General features: G+C 55.7%; 1 protein-coding gene across 1 annotated transcript in view; it reads left to right on the top strand.

Annotated features, from left to right (window-relative positions):
* Positions 1 to 18,574, top strand: part of CHL1 (cell adhesion molecule L1 like) — a 58,160-nt gene extending 39,586 nt beyond the window's left edge. Inside the window, exons 14-26 of the mRNA XM_036266749.1 lie at positions 567 to 691; positions 2,432 to 2,533; positions 2,651 to 2,848; positions 4,173 to 4,243; positions 8,041 to 8,263; positions 9,274 to 9,389; positions 9,492 to 9,696; positions 9,883 to 10,005; positions 10,565 to 10,744; positions 13,636 to 13,797; positions 14,355 to 14,486; positions 16,623 to 16,695; positions 18,135 to 18,574. Coding sequence (XP_036122642.1) covers positions 567 to 691; positions 2,432 to 2,533; positions 2,651 to 2,848; positions 4,173 to 4,243; positions 8,041 to 8,263; positions 9,274 to 9,389; positions 9,492 to 9,696; positions 9,883 to 10,005; positions 10,565 to 10,744; positions 13,636 to 13,797; positions 14,355 to 14,486; positions 16,623 to 16,695; positions 18,135 to 18,351 — 1,927 coding nt within the window. The 3' untranslated portion in view covers positions 18,352 to 18,574. The remainder of the gene's footprint in view (positions 1 to 566; positions 692 to 2,431; positions 2,534 to 2,650; positions 2,849 to 4,172; positions 4,244 to 8,040; positions 8,264 to 9,273; positions 9,390 to 9,491; positions 9,697 to 9,882; positions 10,006 to 10,564; positions 10,745 to 13,635; positions 13,798 to 14,354; positions 14,487 to 16,622; positions 16,696 to 18,134) is intronic.
* Positions 18,575 to 20,107: the final 1,533 nt, after the last annotated feature.

Below are 20,107 nucleotides of genomic sequence, written 5' to 3'. Positions count from 1 at the left end.
CCAGCAGAGATTCAGGAACGAAGGGAGCGTCTGCCACCTGCCGTTCGGATAAATCCGAGTTCAGCTGCTGTCAGAGACTCGCGTGTGCCCCCTGCTGGGGCTGGAGGCTGGAGAAACAGAAACTGGTCAGAACAGGGCTTGTCCCTCCGGGACACTCCGGTCCCCTCGTCCTGCAGCCGCAGAAGCTGCCTGTGTGACAAACAGCCCAGCCGACCGGGTGGCTCCCCAAACACACATGTGGGTGACAACCCTTCAGATAGGCGCCCGCTGCCGTGGGCACCCCGTGCTCCTCAGACGCGCGGGGGCGCAGCGCTGGGCCAGGCTTTGCGGGGGGGTTTGCGCCTGACAAACAAAACAAGACCAAGCAGCCCCTTTTACGTGGTGTGGACACGTGTGTGTGTGTGTGTGTGTGGGGGTGCTTGACCTCGGTTTTAACTGCAATTTTCTCTGAGAACATTTGCATTGTGTGACGTCTGTGTTGTTTCGCTGTCGCGTGAGTGGGGTGCATTGGGGGCACCTGCGTTTCTGTGCCGTGTCCTCCCTCATCCGGTGCCTCTTCCCCGCAGGGTGACTGTTGACGGGGCTCGCCTGACCATCTCCAACGTCACGCTGCAGGACCAAGGCGTCTACTCCTGCTCCGCCCACACGGCGCTGGACAGTGCTGTGGACAGGACTCACCTCACGGTCCTGGGTGAGCGCACGTCTGTTCCTTCCTTCCTCCCGTCAGGGCGCAGGCGGCGGTGGTTACTGGAGCCTGGAGCAGAGACTGTTAGTTTGAATTTTTCAATTAGTAGTAACCCAGTTTCAAACAGTTCTCCTCCTCTGCTTTAGAGATGTTAATTAACGCTTAATTTCCTTTTCCTCCTTGGGTAGCTGCCCGGCTCAGTGGGAGGCAGGCCAGGCTGTCAGCCAAGAATCCTGGGGCGGGCTGGGGCTCCGGGCCCTCCAGCCCCCTTTTGGGGTGCGGAGAATGGGGCTCAGGAGTGGAGATGGGAAGCGGGGGTCGGCGTGGGCGCCTGGCGGTGGCGTCAGAGTCCTGCTCAGAGTCCTTGGCACAGGCCGAGCCGCCAGGGCCCAGGAGGGAGGGGTCTTGATCCTAGTTAGAAAGCAGTGTGCGCCCCCGACTGTCACTGAGGCGGTTACCCCGAATTCACCCGCAGACGCAGGGGTGGGGTGTTGGGTAGGAAGCAAGGCCCACTTACTCAGAGAATAGAGATAAAAAGCGTTCAAGACTTGGGCTGTGTTTTCTATACCACTTCGTGGAGTTTACGCTCTCATTTTTTCAGACAGTCTCTGGGTTTAAGTCTCCGATCCCTGTAACAGAAAGTAACGCATGACGGACTGGGCGTAGCATCTCAAAGACTCTTTTTCCTGGAAAAGTTTTTATTGTATTTTATTTTATTTATTGAAAACATTATTTTTAGTTTTACTTATCGGTTCCAGAGAGGGAGGAAGGAGAGAGAGAGATGCACACAGACAGAAACCTCCATGTGAGAGATGTCGATCGGTTGCCTTCGGTACCTGCCCCAGCCGGGGCTCGAACCCAGGACCATCCCACACAGGGGACCACGCTCCAACAACTGAGCTGCCCGCCAGGGCTGGGCAGCAGGTTTTTAAAGCACGTGCTTGACCCACTTCCGGCAGAAGCTGCCTTCGAAAGCCGTCCCGTACAGTCCGTCAGGAGATCATTGACGCATCCACCGCAGCCCGGGGGTCCCAGCCCCGCAGAATCCCGGGGACCGGGGTCAGGGCGGCGTGGCCGGCGACTTCAGACCAGGGCTCCTGCGTGTGCCGGGGGCATCATCCCAGAGATCAGACTCGGAAACCGGACGATAATTTCCTATTTAAGGCCTTGACCTCAGGCCACGGACACTGAGCATGTTTTAGAAAAGGACTTGCCCCCTCCGGGTGGGCGAGGCCGTGATCTGTCGGGGAGGCCTCGCCGGCAGCTGCTGAGCGGGGGGACAGTCCTGTCTGGGCTGCAGCACGGCCCAGGGTGGACCAGCCTCCCCTCCTCTCCTGGGGGCACGTGGGACTTTGGAAATGAATTGTAAAGAAAGGTCACTGGGGCTGACTTGTTACTGTTGCTTTTCTTGTGAAAGCAGCCAAAATGCCACTACTTTAACCCCCTTAAAATGTGTCAGGACCAACTCAAATTTCCAGTTTCTGTCAAAACGTTTCGGTGGCAAACCTCCCCTTGGGATACTCCTCCCCAGGCCGGGGAAACCCCCCAAGGAAAGCGATGCTGTGGCCTGAGCTCAGAGCTGGCCGGCCCTTCCTTCAGGGCACAGCCTGGGGGCCCATGGGTCACCGAGCCGGAGGGGGCTCCCCAGAGAGGGGGGAGGCCGCCCGGTGCCTGAGCCAGGGGCGGGAACGCAGACACTGCGTGCTCACCGTTACCTGCTCACCTTTACCTCTCGTCTGTGGCCAGATGTTCCGGACCCGCCGGAAAACCTGCGCTTGTCGGATCGACAGGACAGGAGCGTCCGGCTGACGTGGGAGGCTGGGGACAAGCACAACAGCAACATCAGCGGTAGGGACGGCCTGGGACACGGGCGCTCGCCCCGCGGACGCTGGCCGGCTGCCCTGGGGAGCCTGCTGCTCGAGGGTGTGTGGCCGCCCTGACCTGCCCCCTGTGCTGCTTCCGCAGAGTACGTGGTGGAATTTGAGGGGAACAGGGAGGAGCCTGGCCGGTGGGAGGAGCTGACCACGGTCCCCGGGGCGGAGACCACGGCCCTGCTGCCTTTGGCTCCCTACGTGAGGTACCAGTTCAGGGTCATCGCGGTGAACGAGGTGGGCAGCAGCGCCCCCAGCAGGCCGTCCGACCATCACGAAACTCCGCCCGCAGGTGGGTGTCCACGTCCCGTCCCCCACCGAACATGTCAGTCTCCAAAGAGAGTTGCCAGAGGGGTCTGTGATTTCAGATGTTTCCCAAGACAGAGCTCGGAAAGTTCTGGAAACGAGCAACACACAGAATACTCAAACCCCACGGCCTCATTCAGAGGGACGGCCATGCGGGGCACAGAGCAGAAGTCAGCCGGGAGGGATACGGAGAAACTGATTTCTGATACTAAGAATCAGGTTAGAATCAGACACCAGCTGAGTCCCAGTCCCAGTTCAGGGTGTGGGCAGGAAGTCAGGGCTCCGCCTCCTGAAATAAAACTGAGTCCTCATGGGCACCCTGCTCCGTTTTCAGGGGATCAAACATCGCTCCTTTTACGCGTCTAGTTTATATGTTGTATCCCAGTATCTGTGTAAATCCCAAGACACTCTTTTTTTTTTTGCATAAATCCCAAGAACGATGGTGCTGACATGTTACTGAGTTGCCACGAGGCACGCCCGAGGTTGTAACCCTATTTTTCCACCCTGGCTGAAATAAACAAGCTAGGATAGAATTCCCTTTCAGGACTGAGGAAAAGCAAATACAGGTAATACCTGAACCAGACCCCGGGGTGATCTGGACATCAGCTGAAGTCGGCAGGAAACTTTCTGCTTAGCCCTTTCTGATGAAACGGGCCATCCGGAATGTTCCAGGGCCGCCCCTGCTCGCCCCGGTCTTGCTCCTAAACCTGGCGGCTGATGCAAAGCCCTGATGTCTCATTGCTTTAGCTGAGAGACAGATCGGCTCAACGCACCTTTCTAGTCACGGTTCTAGTAGAAAAAGGAAAGTAGGTTTGAATTAAAACACGTTTTTTTAAAAAGAAGGTTTAGGATGTTACAATTCAGGTTTGAAATTTAAAGAGCAGTTTCAAACGAAGGTATGTGAGCGCAAACCCCCTACACTCCATGGAGTAATTGCAACAACGCCAAGAACACAGCTTTGCCCCTTTAAATGAAAGATATGTTGTAAAGCGGCCTTACGAAATTATGTTGATTAATCTTGTTGAGGTAATCATTTTGCAAATATGTATACCCATACAAATATAAAATGTGTGTCTGTGTTCGTATATATCCTTACATCAAATCATCACATTGTGCACCTTAAACTTATACAATGTCACAGGTCAATTGTATCTCAATAATGCTACCTTAATCTTTTTAGGCACTGAGCTGGACAGAAATTAATAAATATATCAGTTCTTTAATTATGTTTTTCATGTGGGGGATGATGTGATGATTTGCCTGGGGACCGTACAGGGGCAAAAATAATTTTAATGCTTGTGATTTTTCAGCTCCAGACAAGAATCCACAGAACATAAGGGTTCAAGCGTCTCAGCCCAAAGAAATGATTATCAAGTGGGAGGTGTGTCTTCTTTATGTTCCTTCTTCCCTTTCTCTTAGATCTCTTGTTGGGGTACTGACAGGTCAGGATTCTTTACGAAAGAGGAGATCAGATATTGATATTATTATACTTTATAAATGTATTTGGTTTGTCTGTGTTAAAGGGCATTGGGATTTCAAGGTCGTGACGTAGAGTTTTATAGTGGGAAATGATTTAAAGAAGATCATTCAGGTTGATTTAATTCTAATCCGTCACCCACAGTTTCAGTGTTATTACCAATATTTTAAATGTTCTCCCATTTAAAACCTACAGGAAACCTTAACCGTTCACTTGATTTTGGTAAATGGTCTAGCAAGTATCGTAATTCCGAGGACAACCTTGGTGAGAAAGCATCATTGACAGCAAGTCCCGGATCTAGAATCTGGGGTCCCAGGGGGTTCACAGTCCTGCCCATCACCCCAGACGCTAGAATTTAAACATGGGTATCTTTGGACTCGAAATGCTTTCTCCCCCTTTATCTCTGTGAAGAGTTATTAAATAGACTCGCCTCTTTAAACAAGGCATAGCAGTCTGTATCTGCTCAGATAACTTCAGTGCTTGTGGGTGTCATTTCAAAATTTCCGTTGTAACAGCAGAGAACGTCCCCCCTCTATTGGGCATATTTCACGAGCAAGTATTTTAACCTACTTGGAAGTGGTTGCCATTCAGCCATTCTGATTAGCAAAGTCCTCCAGCATTGCCTGGATGGAATTTTACGTAAATACAGGACATTTTTGAATGTATGCTGGAATATACTCGTTTATTCCCACACCTCATTTCGGGTTTGACCTTTGAGAGAATTTTACGATGCATAAAGCCTTCTGTTTTCTCTCCTATATTGGTCTCAGTGCTCATTACGTAATCCCCCCCCAGACCCTCCCAGCAAAATAGTTGATATTTTTATATCAGCCCCTACCTTTTATTACTATTTCAGTGAAATTAAGGTTTGCAAGGTTAAAATTTAGGAAATAATCGGTAATACATAGAAACCAAATCTATTCAAGAGGAATATTCTCTCCTTGGATCTGTGGTGGTAAATGGTTACTCCCTCGCGTAAATGGTTACTCCCTCGCGGTCTGGGTAATTACCTAACTCACAGTCTGAAACTATGTATCATGTCAGTCATTTATGCTTTGGGAGTATCTGTCGCATGGTCCTGAAGTTCCGCAGACAATCCCGTAAGGCAGACGCGGTGCCGGGTGGACGGCCGGTGAGCTCCGTGAGAACCACTCTGGCCCTAGTGGTCAGTGGTCAGTCCTCCGCTCCAAGGAGCTGAACTCTCAGATTAGTTTTGCTCGTCATTTCATGTCCTTCGAAGGACACCCATGACCCATCCGGAGACCCCTGGGTCCCAAGTTAAGAACCTCTTTTCTAGAGACTCAGTCCTCGGCCACAGCTTCCTCGGGGGACGGGCAGGCAGCCCTCATCCCTGCGCTCCTCCAGCCCCCACCTGCTCCCCCGTCTGTGTTTCGGGGAATTCTCTCCTGGGGAATTTTTTAGGTTCTCTTGTCCGTTGTCTGCCAGCCAGACACCAGTGCTCCTGCTGGTTTTCAGGACTTCAGACGCCCAGGAGGCCGGCCGTGCAGACCAGGTCTTTCTTACAGGAGTGACCTGCGGTGTCTGCAGGGAACTTCGTCCAGGGGAAGGGTTTTCCCTGGAGCAGAGCGAGCGCCCCCTGCAGGACGTTGTCAGCACAGGAGCTGGCTGGGGGCGGACGGGCTGGCTCCAGGGCGGCGCTGATGGGTCTGCGCAGTGCTGAGCTCCTGGTGGATTTACCGTCGTCTGAGAGCAGGAGCACCCCAGGGCCAGGCCTTGCGAGAGGCAGGAGCACCCCAGGGCCTCGGGAGGGTTGGTCTGGCTTCGATTGTTTTGGTTGGTTAATGCAAGTGTCCCCGTGGAATGAGCTCAGACTGGAAGGTATTTTGCTGGCAGAACGCTATGCTTTCGACTGAATTCCAACCAATGCCTCTTAGAAGTGTTTCAGTGAAAGCGATTGAGGGGGGCAGCATCGCGGATCCTGTGGGAACACGTGTAACATCACCGAAGGTCACTCACACCAAGTACTGCCCGTGGAGCTGAGCCCTGCCCTGGGGCTGACATCACATTTCAGATGCATTTCCCAGGACAGATTCGTTCAAGTGCCACGCGTGTGAGGTCGGCAGCAAGCTGCTTTGCTGTTGCTTTTTTTTTAAATCCTCTTTTGAGGGCATTTTTTCATTTTTTGTTCAGACAGTGTGGGAGGGAGAGAGAGGAAGAGAGAGAGAGAGAAACATCAACATGAAAGGGACACATCGAGTGGCTGCCACCTGCACGACCAACCAGGGCCGGGGACAAACTGCAACTGAGGTACATGCCCTTAGTGGAACCAAACCTGGGCCTCTCCGGACCTCAAGCTGATGCTCTAACTGCTGAGCCAAATCGGTCAGGGCTTCTGTTGCTTTTTTCCAATGATCTGTTTTTATTTTAGTTGTAATTTCAGTTTGGTCCTGGGAGATCGTCTGTGTAGCTTCCATTCACTCTGCCACCATTTTGGAATCCTCCAATAGATATTTGTTGCCATTTATATTTTATACCTCTGTTCCTCTCTCTTTCTCTTTGTTTCTTCTTCTTACAATGGTCCCTTCAGCATCTCTTGTAGTGATGGTTTGGTGGTGGTAAATTCCTTTAGCTTATTTATTTATTTGTGAAGCTCTTAATTTCTCCTTCAATTTTGAATGATAGCCTTGCTGGATGGAGTAGTCTTGGGTTCAGACCCGCGCCTTGCATTACTTTGTACACTTTATGCCCCTCCCTTCTGGCCTGCAGGGTTTTTATTGAGAAATCAGCTGTCAGTCTAATGGGAGCTCCATTGTAGGTAACTTTCTTTCTCTATCTTGCTTTTCTAAAATTCTTTCTTTGTCTTTAATATTTGTGAGTTTCAGTCTCGCTCAGCTAGAAATGAGAGCGGAGTCCCGGCTGGGGTGGCTCCGCTGTTTGGGCACCGTCCTGGGCACCGAAAGGTCGCCGGCTGGCTTGATTCCCGGTCAGGACACATGCAGGGGCAGGCTCGGTCCCGGGTTCGGGGCTGCAGGGGGCGGCATCACGCTCTCGAATCAGGGTTCCTTCTCTCTAAAATCCAGTCAGCTATTCTTAAAACAAACAAACAAAATGAGTGAGTGGAAATAACCCATGTTCTACACTAGACATTCTACACTCAATATTCCTTCACCGCTAACTAAGGTGTGTGTGGAGGGGACGGGATGGGGACGGACGGGTTCTCTTAGGGAAACAGAGACACCGGCCGGAGCCGGGACATTACTCATCACTGACAGGAGGCATCTGTTCTGGGTGCTAACGTGTCAGCATTCGCATCCTCCAAAAATGATGTCTAGTCTCTGTTTTTCTCTGGAAAGAAGGCCGAGGAGGCTGGAGGGGTGGAGGGGACAGGTCTGTGGACAGCGGGGGATCCCCCCCCGCCTGGGTCACGGGCACGTCCTCTCGCCTGCCCGTCTGCGGGGCCGAACGAGACTGCAGAGGGGGGCTGGGCACAGGCTGCACCCCGGGCGGAGTGTCCCTGCGGTCTCCTGCTAATGAAAAGTTAGACTTAACCCCGCGGACAGAACCCAGGCCTCCAGACCGTGGGTCTTATGGCCGGGAGGCGAGGGACTAATGCACAGACTTCCGGGGATGGCAGGAATGTCCCCAGTTTTCTAACGGGAGGGGTAGCTCCCCCGGGGGGACCGTGCGCCGTTCTCAGGCCCGGGCTGGGCTGTCCCTGATGACACCTGCCTCTGCCCCAGCCTCTGAAGTCCCTGGAGCAGAACGGCCCCGGGCTGGAGTACCGCGTGTCCTGGAAGCCCCAGGGGGCCCAGGGCGAGTGGGCGGAGGAGACAGTCCGCGAGCACAGCCTGCGCGTGATGACGCCCGACGTCTACGCCCCCTACGAGGTCCAGGTCCGAGCCGTCAACCAGCTGGGCGCCGGCCCCGAGCCGCAGTCCGTGGTGCTCTACTCTGGAGAGGACTGTGAGTGCGCCCCGAGGTGCCCGCCCGGCAGCTCCCAGTGCCGACCCAAGTCTGTCCGCGGCCTCTGCCCACTAGAGGGTGTTCTTGGGGAGGGGGGTTGGGGGCTCAGGGATGCGACTCCTGCATTGGGGTTGACGGGACACTCCACCCGTGTAGAGCGGTAGGGGCTGCCGGGAAGGCTTCATTCCTTACGTTCCCCGATGAAGCGCTTTCGATACTGAAGGTAGAGCCCTCAGTCACCAGGTCACTGGGTAGGCAGCGCAGGGTCACACAGCGGGGAGCCTCCACATGCCCCCCCCCACCACTGGGCCCGCCTCCGGCGTGGGCGGAGCACCCCTCCCCCCTCCCCCCTTCCCCCTCCGAGGCTGAGACAGCCCCGGAGGTGTGTGCAGAGTCCCACACACAGAGGTCAGGGTGTTCGCAGTGTGGTCGAGTCCCTAAGTGCTCACACCGTGAGGAGTCCTGCAAGTCGAGTGTCGGAGGGAGCAGGCTCTGTGTCCAGTGGGACCGCCCAGGGGGAGCCGTGCGCGGGGACCCGGCCCCCCGACAGGTGCTTCCATCCAGGCCCGAGATGGAGAATGTGGGGCGGCTCCCACCTGACCCAGTTGCGTCTGCATTTTCCTACCCGACCTTGGTGGGTTGTCCCAAGGGTGGAGGGAGCCCGTCCAGGCCCCTGGACGATGCCTGACTCATGCACATGCTCAGTTTGCTGCTGGTATTGATGCCGGATGGATACCGTTGCCAAGTAACCGAGCAACAGCACCAGTCGGCTCAGGTCCTTTCAAGGCAGCAGGTCCAGGTGACTCCCTGGCCCCTGCAGCCAAGGTGCTGCTGGCCTGGCTCCCGTGTCCCTGAACCCTTGTGGCCGACACACTGCTGGGACGAGAAGTTCTCTGGTTCCTTAGGAACTGATTCCACACTTTTCTGGGGATCAACCCCGGACAGCTTTGAGCGGTCCGGTCACCACAGGTGGGGATCGTTAGAGCTGACCGCCCTCTCGTGCCCCACAGACCCCGATGTAGCCCCAGTGGTCCACGGCGTGGACGTCGTGAACAGCACGTTGGTGAAGGTGACCTGGTCCTCCGTGCCCAAGGACAGAGTCCACGGACGTCTGAAAGGATACCAGGTCTCTGCCCCGCCGTCCCCGTGTTGACACGACCCGTCCTGTGAGCCAGCGGCACCTCAGGCCGTGGCGACAGCCTGGTCAAGGCTCCCATTTCCATTGCAGATAAATTGGTGGAAGACAAAGAGCCTGTTGGACGGAAGAGCGCACCCCAAGGAGGTGCACGTCCTGAGGTTTCTGGGGCAGAGGACCCAGGGCATGCTGCCCGCACTGGAGGCCTTCACCCAGTTCCGCCTCACGGTCCTGGCCTACAACTCCAAGGGCGCCGGTCCCGAGAGCGAGCCCTACACCTTCCAGACGCCGGAGGGAGGTGAGGGGTGTCTGCGGGGCCGGTGCCGGCCTGGGGATGTTCCAGAGGCCGAGTCAATAGTAGAGCAGGTGCACCCCCTGAGCTGGCTTCTCGATTTCCGTGAAGACGTATACTAAGGGGGCTTTGGGGTTGTTCTCTTGGAGTGTCCGAGTCACGAGGTCTCTGTTCTCGGTCTGCGTGTCCTAGTGCCTGAGCAGCCAGCGTTCCTCAAGGTCGTCAGCGTGGACAAGGACACAGCCACTCTGTCCTGGGGTCTGCCTGAGAAGCTGAACGGAAACCTCACCGGCTACCTGCTGCAGTACCAGATAAGTAGGCAGACGTTTGAATGGCCTCCGTGTAGCGTGGGTGTTTGGCGTGCCCTGCTGAGCCGAGTGACCCTGCCTTGCCGGCCGGCCAGCTGGCTTCCCGGTGACGCGGGGCCCCAAGCCGGCGGGGGACACAGCCAGCCCGCTGTCCCTTTTCATCAAGAAAACTCGGCTGAGCACAGCCACGCCCCCGGCCTCTGTTCGCCCATAACTGTTTCTGGTCCCGTAGCTACGGTGTGGGGAGCTTGGGCCTGGGCAATGCACTTACCATCCAGCCCTTTCCGCAAAGGGTTGCCCAGCTCTGTTCTCGTGAGAGCTCAGTGCCAGGGGGTAGCAGGACACGTGCGTTTGCTGTGTGTTTGTAAGAGCCCTTGAGCCGGCCACCAGCTAGATCTGGGCTGGACCTTGGCTCGCCCCCGTATGGGGATCGTGCCAGCCCGTAGCACGGGCGGGTGGGTAGCTAGGAACCGCCCTGCACACCCCAGGCGAACGCAGAAGCAGAAGTTAGGGGCGGGGTGACCAAATGGTTGAGACTGCAATGTGAGGCCTGTCCTTTTCCCTAGTAAACAACACCTCTGAGCTGGGGGAGCTCATCGACGTCAACATCACCACCCCGGCCAAGCACAGTTGGCGCCTGTCGAGCCTCAACGCCACCACCAAGTACAAGTTCTACGTGAGGGCGTGCACGTCCAAGGGCTGCGGAAACCCCATCACGGAGGAGATGGCCACCTTAGGAGGCGGCAGTAAGTACGTGGGCGGAGGTGAAAGCTGCCCTCCGTGGGTTTTAACAGCCGCCGCGAACGCACGCGCTGGCGTGTTGGCCCTTGTAACCTGGGGATCCCGTGGCCTCGGCGGCCGACTGTGATCCACCCACGTAGACCCAGAAGGTATTCACCTTGTTCCTGGAGTTCACGTCGATCCAACGTGTTGACTCCACACAGCTGCACCCCCTCGTGTGTGGTGCACAGGTCAGGGGCTATCGTTTGACTCAAACTAGGGAACATGTTCGCAAAGTTAGTCGTAAGGTTAGTAGGAGGATCTTTTTTGGGGGAAAGTTTTCATACCAAAAAAAAAAAAGGTCTCTTGCCCTGGTAGACACTTCGCAGTACTGATCTGATATTTCACTTCCCGAACGGACTGCCACACACGACTCATGTAGCGATTTTATTGTATTTATTAAAAATGACCAAGACATCTAGTTTTAGTTGCATATTTTTTATGGGTTAGTGGCACTTTTTTGTTCCAACTCAGAACCATTTCCAGCCCCACATTATTTCTCCAACTGCGATGTTCACAGTGATCTTGCAAAGCCTTCGCTGAAATCAGTAGTCTGCTGGGAGGGAATTAAGAAACCAGAGTAGGACAGTAAAGGGAACTGAAGCAGAGGACAGACAGCCTGTGTGCGGGCCAAGCTGACCTGACCTTGCAGGGTACTTGCCAGTGGGAGGCAGCGAGGGGAGACAGCCAGGCAATGCGGAACCTCAGCTGGGAACTGGGGAGTCAGACCGGTGATGTCGCCACCTGTGTGCCTGTCTGCTGTCCAGTGGGGGCGCTGACCTCGTCTCCCCTAGACTGTCAAATAGAAACACGCCAGCCGCCAACACAATAGCCGGCCCATGTGAATGAATCAAAATTATACCTATTTTTTTTGTAAGATCAGCAAAACGCGTATTTGTTTGGTGTGCGCAGAGTAATGAGTCACGTGGGCCCTGAGGTGAGAAGCGTTGAAAATCACTCTTTTGGAGGATGCGAAAGGCTGTTTGTGTGATTCTCTAACCGAGGCGACGGCTTTTCCGCAAAGTGATGGGAGACCCAGTGCTTGGGGCTCATGTGCCCAGTCTCAGGACAGCGCTTTGGAAACCGGCCCCACGGGCCTGTGGGCTCCTTTCCAGAGCTCTGTGTTTCCAGGGTCCCAGCACCTGCCCCTCCTGGTTCACACTGACTTCTCCTTGGGGGGCATGTTCGTAGGAAAGAAACGGACCCCTTTCCACTGGGGTTCCTTGTGATCTTTGAAAAAACTACAGAAACATTTCCAATGAGGGGCCACCGTGTTTTGCGATCACAAAACACTCTGAAAAATGATAACTTTTGTCCACACTGGGGTCCACTTCTGCGCATCTCCCTTCTCGCTCTGACGAGGGGGCACACGCTCAGGTCATCGGGTCGTTACTCCGAGAACGGGATCTGACAGCCAGGCATTTTCTCTGACTGCTGTCGGGGTCCCTCCAGTGTTCACAACGTAAGAGGGAGAAGATGGAGTGAATCGGGGAGACTCTTCTGTGTGTCTTTTACTGGTTTGAATGGAACACTTGCTTTGCTCTGATTTTCAAAAGCTTGTGCTACTCAGTATTATATTAATATTTCTGTTTTTCAGCGTCTAAATTAACTGCATTCGACTTCAGTGGTGCTCTACCTTCATGGCTTTGCTCAACTAATGTAACTGTCCTTTCTTCCACGGTGCCGCTTTGTAGCAAAGCCCTTTTCTTATCAGAAACTATTCAATCCAGTTCCCATCTATGGAAACGTAACTAAAGTTTAACATGAAACATAGTATCCCATTATGAAGAGAGTTGCATAACCCCTAATATTCTCGAAAATATGGGAGATATTTTACTTCAGTATACATTGTTAACATTTTCTGGTTTCCAGTTATTCTGGTGAGTTGATTCTTAGCAAAATATCTAGGAAAGTATTTTAGACATTTTGTTGCAACACCGGAAATTAAATGTATCCTTTAATTACACGTGACTCATATTGTTATCTGCAACTATGAGTTGTGTTTTTTTGTATTAAATTTTATTTTTTAAAATATGTTTTTATTAATTTAGAGAGACAGAGATAGAAACATCGATGTCAGAGAGAAACATAGATCGGCTGCCTTTGGCACGCTCCCTCTGGGGATCGAGCCCACAACCCGGGCAGGTGTCCTGACTGGGAATTGAACCAGGACCTCTCAGTCCACGGGACGATGCCCAAGCCACTGAGCCACGACGGCTGGGCTGCAACTATGCGTTTTTACGACGAATCTATTGGCATATCCACGGTTTTTGAAAAGTGCCCATTCCTCAGAATACCTCCCGTCGGAGTGCATTTCAATTAAATGTACCTATGAGCCTGCACTTTATGTAGCTTCAGTTCCTACAGGTGTCCTGTGTTTAATACACGACCGTCTCTGGTGCTCCTCCACCCGTGTTTGTGGGGCCCAGCGAGGCAAAGAGGAGTAGCGTGGGGTTCAGACGCCACATGCTTCCAGTGATGAGCCTCAGTGTCCACAGTCAGTCTCCTGCTAGGTGTGTGGGAGTTCAGACCCCACAAAACAACAGTGTCTGGTTTCTGAGGTCCACGTTTGGGCGGAACCATTCACCGGACCAGGTAGATTTGTAGCACTATTTCCTGGGCACGTACGTCATCCCAGCGGGACTCGAATGAGGTTCACCGCGTTGACCGAATCCCAGTCTGTTAAGGAGGAAACCCCGAAGGTTGATTTCGCGGACCTCCTGACCGGTCAGGACCTAGCTAACGGAAAGCATGCCGCCGGCAGCCGTCTCCGCGTCTCCAGTAACAGTCTGTGTCACACCTTCGCTGTCCTGCTCTTCGAGGTGACTGTGTGTGCTTTGCTGTGTACGTTCCTTAGGTCGAGGTCCCGGGACGGCCTCGGAAGGAGTGAATGTTACTGACCAGGTGCACCCACTAGAGGGACTTGAGCCCGGCGCTGAGCATGTAGTCCGCCCCCTGACTAAGAACTGGGTCGGGAACAGCAGCATTTTTGAAGATGTGATTGAGGAGAGAGGGAGAGGTGAGGCTGGGATCGTGTGGGGCTGCCTTCGAGGGTACCCTGTGTCCCGTAGACCGGCCGTCCCCACCCCGTGTGACAGGCCAGGGCGGGAGCCGAGAGGTCCCCCGTGTCGGCATAGCGCCTTCAAGCCAGCAGACACGCACGCCCCGCGGAGGCCCCTGCCCTGCCGCTCTCGGCGGGAACACGGCCTAGAACCACCTCCTGCTCATAGCGCACGTGAATAACCAACGCTAACAAGTAAACGGGCCGGGACCCGAACGGCCTGGCATCCCGCAGTGCCCAGCCGGCTTCTGCTTGCGCTTTGCCGCTGTCTGCCCTGGCCGCCTTGGCCGCCTGCCCTGTGCCCTCCGCTGGGGTCGCCGCCCGCGCGGTGCAGAGGCCCGTCCTCCGCCGACCTCAGTGTCCCGAGGAAACATCCTCCAAGTCACGTCCCCTCTGGGGCACTGGAGAGGAAGACAAACTGTACTGTTTTGTGTGTTTAAAATGATGTGTAACTTTCCCCAGAGGCCTAGCGCCCGGGACGCTCTAGCCTCATGTGTGACTTCTCTGTGCGACAGAGTACGCCGGCCTGTACGACAGCATCACCACGCAAGGCTGGTTCATCGGGCTGATGGGCGCCGTGGCCGCGCTCACGCTCGTCCTGCTGACCGTCTGCTTCGTGAAGAGGAACCGCGGCGGGAAGTACTCAGGTAGGGGGTCCATGTTCTTCTCGACATTCCCGGGCAGCGCCGCCGGTACCCGTGTGCAGCGGAGTACTACTCGGCCAGGAAAAAGGTGGGCCGCTGCCATCGGTAGCAGCATGGGTGAGTCTCGAGACGGTCATGCTGAGTGAACTGAATCAGACAGAAAAGGACAAGAACAGATGTTTCTGGTGTGTGGGATGTAAATAAAAAAGCAGCAAATGAGCAAGAAGAGTTGTTTTTGATACGACCGTCAGTTGATGAAATCGTGTGCTGGGGGAGTCAGTCTGCCGAGACGCCTCTTGCTCATTTGATCACACACTGAAGTCAAATTTATATCAGTGCAGTAGACATGCAGTGTCCACCTGGGAGGAAACACTGTCCTGTATCAAGTCACCGCAGGGGTGTTATCCCCAGGTGTCTGCCCACTTCTCCAGTTTCTGTACTGAAATGGGCTCTCAGGAGACTTACAGCACTTCCCAGTTTCTCCTCTTTATTTGTAAAATGTCAGAGATGCCGAGGAGACTTATTACTGAGCACACACACGTGTTTCCGTACCTTCGGAAGGAAGGACGCCTCTCCTCACGTCCCCGACCAGGGACTTTCTCCCACGAGTGGGTTCCGGCCCCACCGTCAGCCGCACTGGAGTCAGCGTTGCTGAGGGTGGATTTTTGCTCTGAGACATTTGGACACAGCGAGACCCCGCCCCTCCATGAATGACATCTAAAATGTGAACAAGCACCATTCTAGTTCATGTAGTGGTTGTTTTCCCTTAAACGTCATCCAGTTTTCAAGTGTATTTCATCTCAGTCTGTTTCAGATGCTGGGGTTGTTTTCCTAGTATCCGCGATGCCCTCGTGTAGGGGAAGGGTGGGACCCCACTGCCCTCCGTGGGATGGTTTGCGGGGTGGTGCTCATTCCTGGCCTGGGATTCATCCACAAATACCTATCGGGAGCCCATTACGCACACTGGAGAAACCAATCAGAATAACTTCTGAATGTCTACAAGTCACACGATCGCGCATGATTTCTTCCGTGATGGCCGGTGACTATGGACTAGACGTTCGAGGGCTGAGGGGCGCCCTGGGGATCACCGGACGCCTTCCAGCGGCCCAGCCCTGGGTCATGCCAACTGCAGTGACCCCAGGAAACCTGGGCCTGTGGTTTGTGGATCCGGGGGACTGGCTGGGAAAGACGGGGTTCACGAGGCCGACCATGACGCTGACCGCCACACCGCCGCCGCCGGTGACGTCCCGCCAAGTCCCACCCGGCCTGTGGCTGGGCCGTGGGGGCAGCCGGCTGCCTCCGTGGCTTTGCTCCCTTGACTCCCACACGGGGTCCCGTAGAGAACAGGACACAGGGCAGGGCCGGGCGGGGGCTGTTCACGGTCCCGGCTCCCACCTGGGAGGGCTCCTCCTCCTGCGTCCTCAGACAGGCGCTGGCCAGCTGCCCGGGTCTCCCAGGCGGCTTGGCCTCCAGGCCTGCACTGTCCCCAGGGGTGGGGGCGTCAGAGCCTGGGCAGGGCCCGTTCCCCTTTCCATGCACATTCCCTTTGGCTGTCACCCCCAAATAGTCCTTGTGAGGTGTGGCCTGTCCCAGGCTCTAAAGGGGCGTCTTCAGATGCTCTCAAGGGAAATGAAAGCGGACGCTTCGCACTGTGGGCGGGACCCCCAGGTCTGCGAGTCGTGGACGTGCCGAGGATAGCGTTTCGTTGGGCTTTTCCTGCGTCTCGCTCCTCAGCAAACAGCTGCTGTGATGTCACTGTGGACCCCGATAGCCTGACTGAGGAGGGGACGTGACGAGAGACCAACACAGGGCCGACTCCGCTCTCTGTATGGGATGGCAGAGAGCTGGCTGAGCCTGTGGCCCTCAGAGGGTAGGGGAGCGAGTGTACGTGGACACCTCGGTCTCCGTGAGCGGCCACAGCTAAGCCACGTGGCCCACAGAGCACTGGGTTAATGTGAGATCTGCCACGTGCCGGAACGCGGGTGACAGAGGGGAACCCAGGTGCCCCGTTTCTTTACGCGGTAACTGCTGTGGTAGGTGAACCACAGAAGCACCTGGCTCCGTGGCATCAGCAGGCGTGGCTCCGGGGTTCCTTCCGGCCGCACACGTTCACGGTTCGTGTCTCTCTCTCCTCTGTAGTGAAGGACAAGGAGGACCTGCACCCGGACCCAGAAGTTCAGTCGGGGAAAGACGAGACCTTCGGAGACTACAGGTAAACACGGCGTCCGCCCAGGTGCGCGGGTCCTTCAGGTGCAGGTGACTCACCCGCACGGCTCACCTGTGCCCTTGGAGCAGGTCACATGTTTCTCATGCTGTACCCCCAGGCGGCGTGCTCATCAGGAAAACCCCTGTTCTCTCCCTGACCCCCGGGACAGTGTCCGGGTGCCGCGCTGTGACCCGGGGCTGGTTTCCGGGCCACTCTGCCGCCCCGACGCAAGGTCACCCGCAGTCTTCTGTTGTGGTAACTGCAGAACCCCCGTCCCGGAGCCCACGACCGGCTCCGTCAGGGCACCCGAGCTGCGGTTCTGCCAAGTGTGCGCTCAGCTCTCAGTCACGGCTCTGGTGACGCTGGTCATGAGGGGACTGGCCAGGGGGAGGCCGTCCAGACCACCAGGGCACAGGAGCCGGACGGAGGCCCGGGCACCAGCTCGCGGGGGGCACACGTCACCTCGGCTCCTCTTCCCGGGGACAGCGGGTGCCACGGGGAAGTGGGGACGGGCCGTGCCCGTGGCCAGGCCTCCAGCGCAGGCCACGTCTTCCCAAGAGCTGCTCACGCCCTGCTTACATTTCTCCACATTCTTCCTCTGTCGGGTTTGACAAAACTGTTTCATTCGGTACACGACTTGACAGTGTCGCGGCTGTTAGTACTTAAGGAAAAAAACCCTGATCAGGAATATCGAAGACTGTTACAGACGTTTCACTCTCAGAGTTGCTTTATAAAAAAAATATTTGTTATATTTATTGTTATTATCCTATGATTATTTTTAAATCCTCACCTGAGGACATGCGTAGAGAGAGGGAGAAACAGAGAGAGAGAGAGAGAGAGAGAGAGAGAGAGATGTCGATCAGTTGCTTCCGCCCAGACTGGGCTCTGAGCCCATCTCTCAGGGATGTGCCCTGGTTGGGAATCGAACCGGCAACCTTCCGTGCTCAGGCCGATGCTGGCGCAAGGCCGGGCGAAGCTGCTTTTCGTCAGCGTGAAACCCAAACCATCCGCACACGGTCCCGTAGATGCAGGTCCTAAGAACACCAGCCGTCGTTTACAATGAAAACCCTGAGTTTATAAACTCTATCCGAGGGACTTCTTTGGTTACAAGAAACAGAATTTGATTAGTAACCCAGTCAGAGGGGTGGTTTCGGAAGGTCGTGGGGACACGGGTCAGAGGGGAGACCTTGCCGAAGTCCCCGGAGCCAGTCAGTGAGGCGGCCCTTTGAGCCCGTGGGGCCCCAGCTGGGGACGGGGAGGCGGCTCTCGGTCACGCGGAACGGCCGACTGGTTGTGACCTGCGAAACGTGTGTCTGTGAGCGTGTTACCCCGGCTGTCTGTACCCGTCTCCCCCGGTCACGTGGGAGTCCTGGGCGCTGTGAGCCCTGCTGCTTTGCGTGAGCAGCTCAGACGACAGCGCTGAGGGACCCTTTGCTGTTTTCCAGCGACAGCGACGAGAAGCCTCTGAAAGGCAGCCCTCGGTCCCTGACCCGGGCCATGCCGGCCACGGAGAGCGCCGACAGCTTGGTCCAGTACGGGGACGGGGACCACGGCCTGTTCAGCGAGGACGGGTCCTTCATCGGCGCCTACGCGGGCTCCAAGGAGAAGGGGTCCGTGGACAGCAACGGCAGCTCGGCGGCCACGTTCCCACTGCGGGCGTGACACGCCACGTGGCCGTGTCCCTGGCTGCCACCGACCTCCGTGTCTCAGCTCAAGGGCGCCAGACCGAGCACCTGGGGACAGAGCACACTGCCAGAGACCCCAGCGACGCCGCCCCTGCCCTCCTGCCGAGAAAAACCCTCAGCCGTGGAAACAGAGTGTCCAGCGCTGCCGCCTGTTTGCCTCCTTACAGGTGCTGACTCCTCAGACATGCAACAATCCCGTGATGAGAGTCACTCGACCTAGTCAGTGTCCACCGGTGCACTCCGGACGCCCGGCCACACGCGTCACCCTGTTGGCGGACGCGGCGGCCTCGCGGGCACTGTTTCCACGTATGTGCTGGTCTCTGGGACCGAGTGGCAGCCTCCCTGCAGGCTAAAAGGTGGTCATTGTAAGCACACAGATTATTTACGTGTAAAGAGGAAAATGAATGTCTTATTAAACTCTCGGTGTTGTCTCGATACAGTCAAAATGTATTATTTAAATCTTAGTAGAAGTCTTAGGCAAATGCCACTAGTATTTATTGAGCTCTAACTACTTGCCCAGAGACCGTCCCGTTTAGACAGAAATGCACCTTCCGGTTCTGACGTGACTTGTTAATTCCCGAGGGGTATGGGATCGGCACCCTGTTTGTCTTTTTCTTGGATGGACTTTGGCTGCACAAGAGGCAGCTGTCCCCGGTCACCTGAGGAAGGACAGGGCGAGGTCCCCGCGTGGCTGGAGGTCAGAACTGTGTCTACGTAATGCTCCCCCTGCACACGGACCTTCACCCGTCGCCAAGTCCGCGTCACGGCGCGCCTCCATCCCGTGGCTGCGATGCACACGCCATGCTGATGGTCACACAGTTTGAGGACCGATGGGTTTATCTTGGGGTGAGAGGAAGAACGTGGACAGAGAGGCCACGCCACCCTTCCACGGCCATGCCCAGCTCTGGGTCCCCAAACGGAGGACTCTGCATAAAGCACCTGGATTCCGTCTTCTGCTCTTCCCAAGTCTTAGAATAAAATGTCCCATAAATATGGCATGTTTTCCTGGCCTACAGCAACTCGTTCTTCTGAGATCGTACACAGAACGGTTTAGAAAGTGTCAGAAGGGCTGTGTGGGCCTGTCCGTGGCCTTCCGTGGCCCACTCCTCCACGGAAGGGAGCGTTCTGTACCCCTGCCACAAACCCTGCGTTGCGTGGAGTTTGCCTTCTCTTTGAATGGTAGCTGTGGGCGTATCCCGGTCAGTCCTGGACTTCGCTGTCTGCCCCCCACCACCTGTCCTGTGGACCCAGATTAGGGGTGTTCATCGTGGTTGATGCAGTAGCCCACGTGGTATACCTACATGTCGTTTTACATCCCGTGTGTCATCCAAAATGCATGAGCAGCGAAAAAATGTCTTATTTCAAACAGTGGCCCGTGGTCAGAACTGGACCGCCCCCTGAGGCGGAGTTCCAACGGGGATGGCCCTCGCCCACTTGGCTGTGGGGACCCACACACCTGTCGGCACCGTGGACTGATCTCTAGGGGACAGTGGCTCGGGAGGCAGAGCCGTCCTGTGTCCTGCGCGACGCCCCTGGGGGGCTGTCTGGTCGCGGCTCTGCACCGGGCCCTGGTTGGGACTGTAGAGTCTAGTTCTGTGGTGGCGTCAGCTCCTGTGTTTGTCGTCCGTCAGAAAGGTCTCAAGAGAGTCATGTAAGGTGGAAACAACCTAACCAAGCATTGGAAGCCGATTCACGAAACATTTAATGGTCCTCGTGTTAGAAGTTAACACAAG

The sequence above is a fragment of the Molossus molossus genome, unplaced genomic scaffold (assembly GCF_014108415.1).
Source record: "Molossus molossus isolate mMolMol1 unplaced genomic scaffold, mMolMol1.p scaffold_m16_p_18, whole genome shotgun sequence".
Lineage (NCBI taxonomy): Eukaryota > Metazoa > Chordata > Mammalia > Chiroptera > Molossidae > Molossus > Molossus molossus.
The sequence above is the reverse complement of the archived record's forward strand: the minus strand, read 5'-3'. Positions and strand labels throughout refer to the sequence as shown.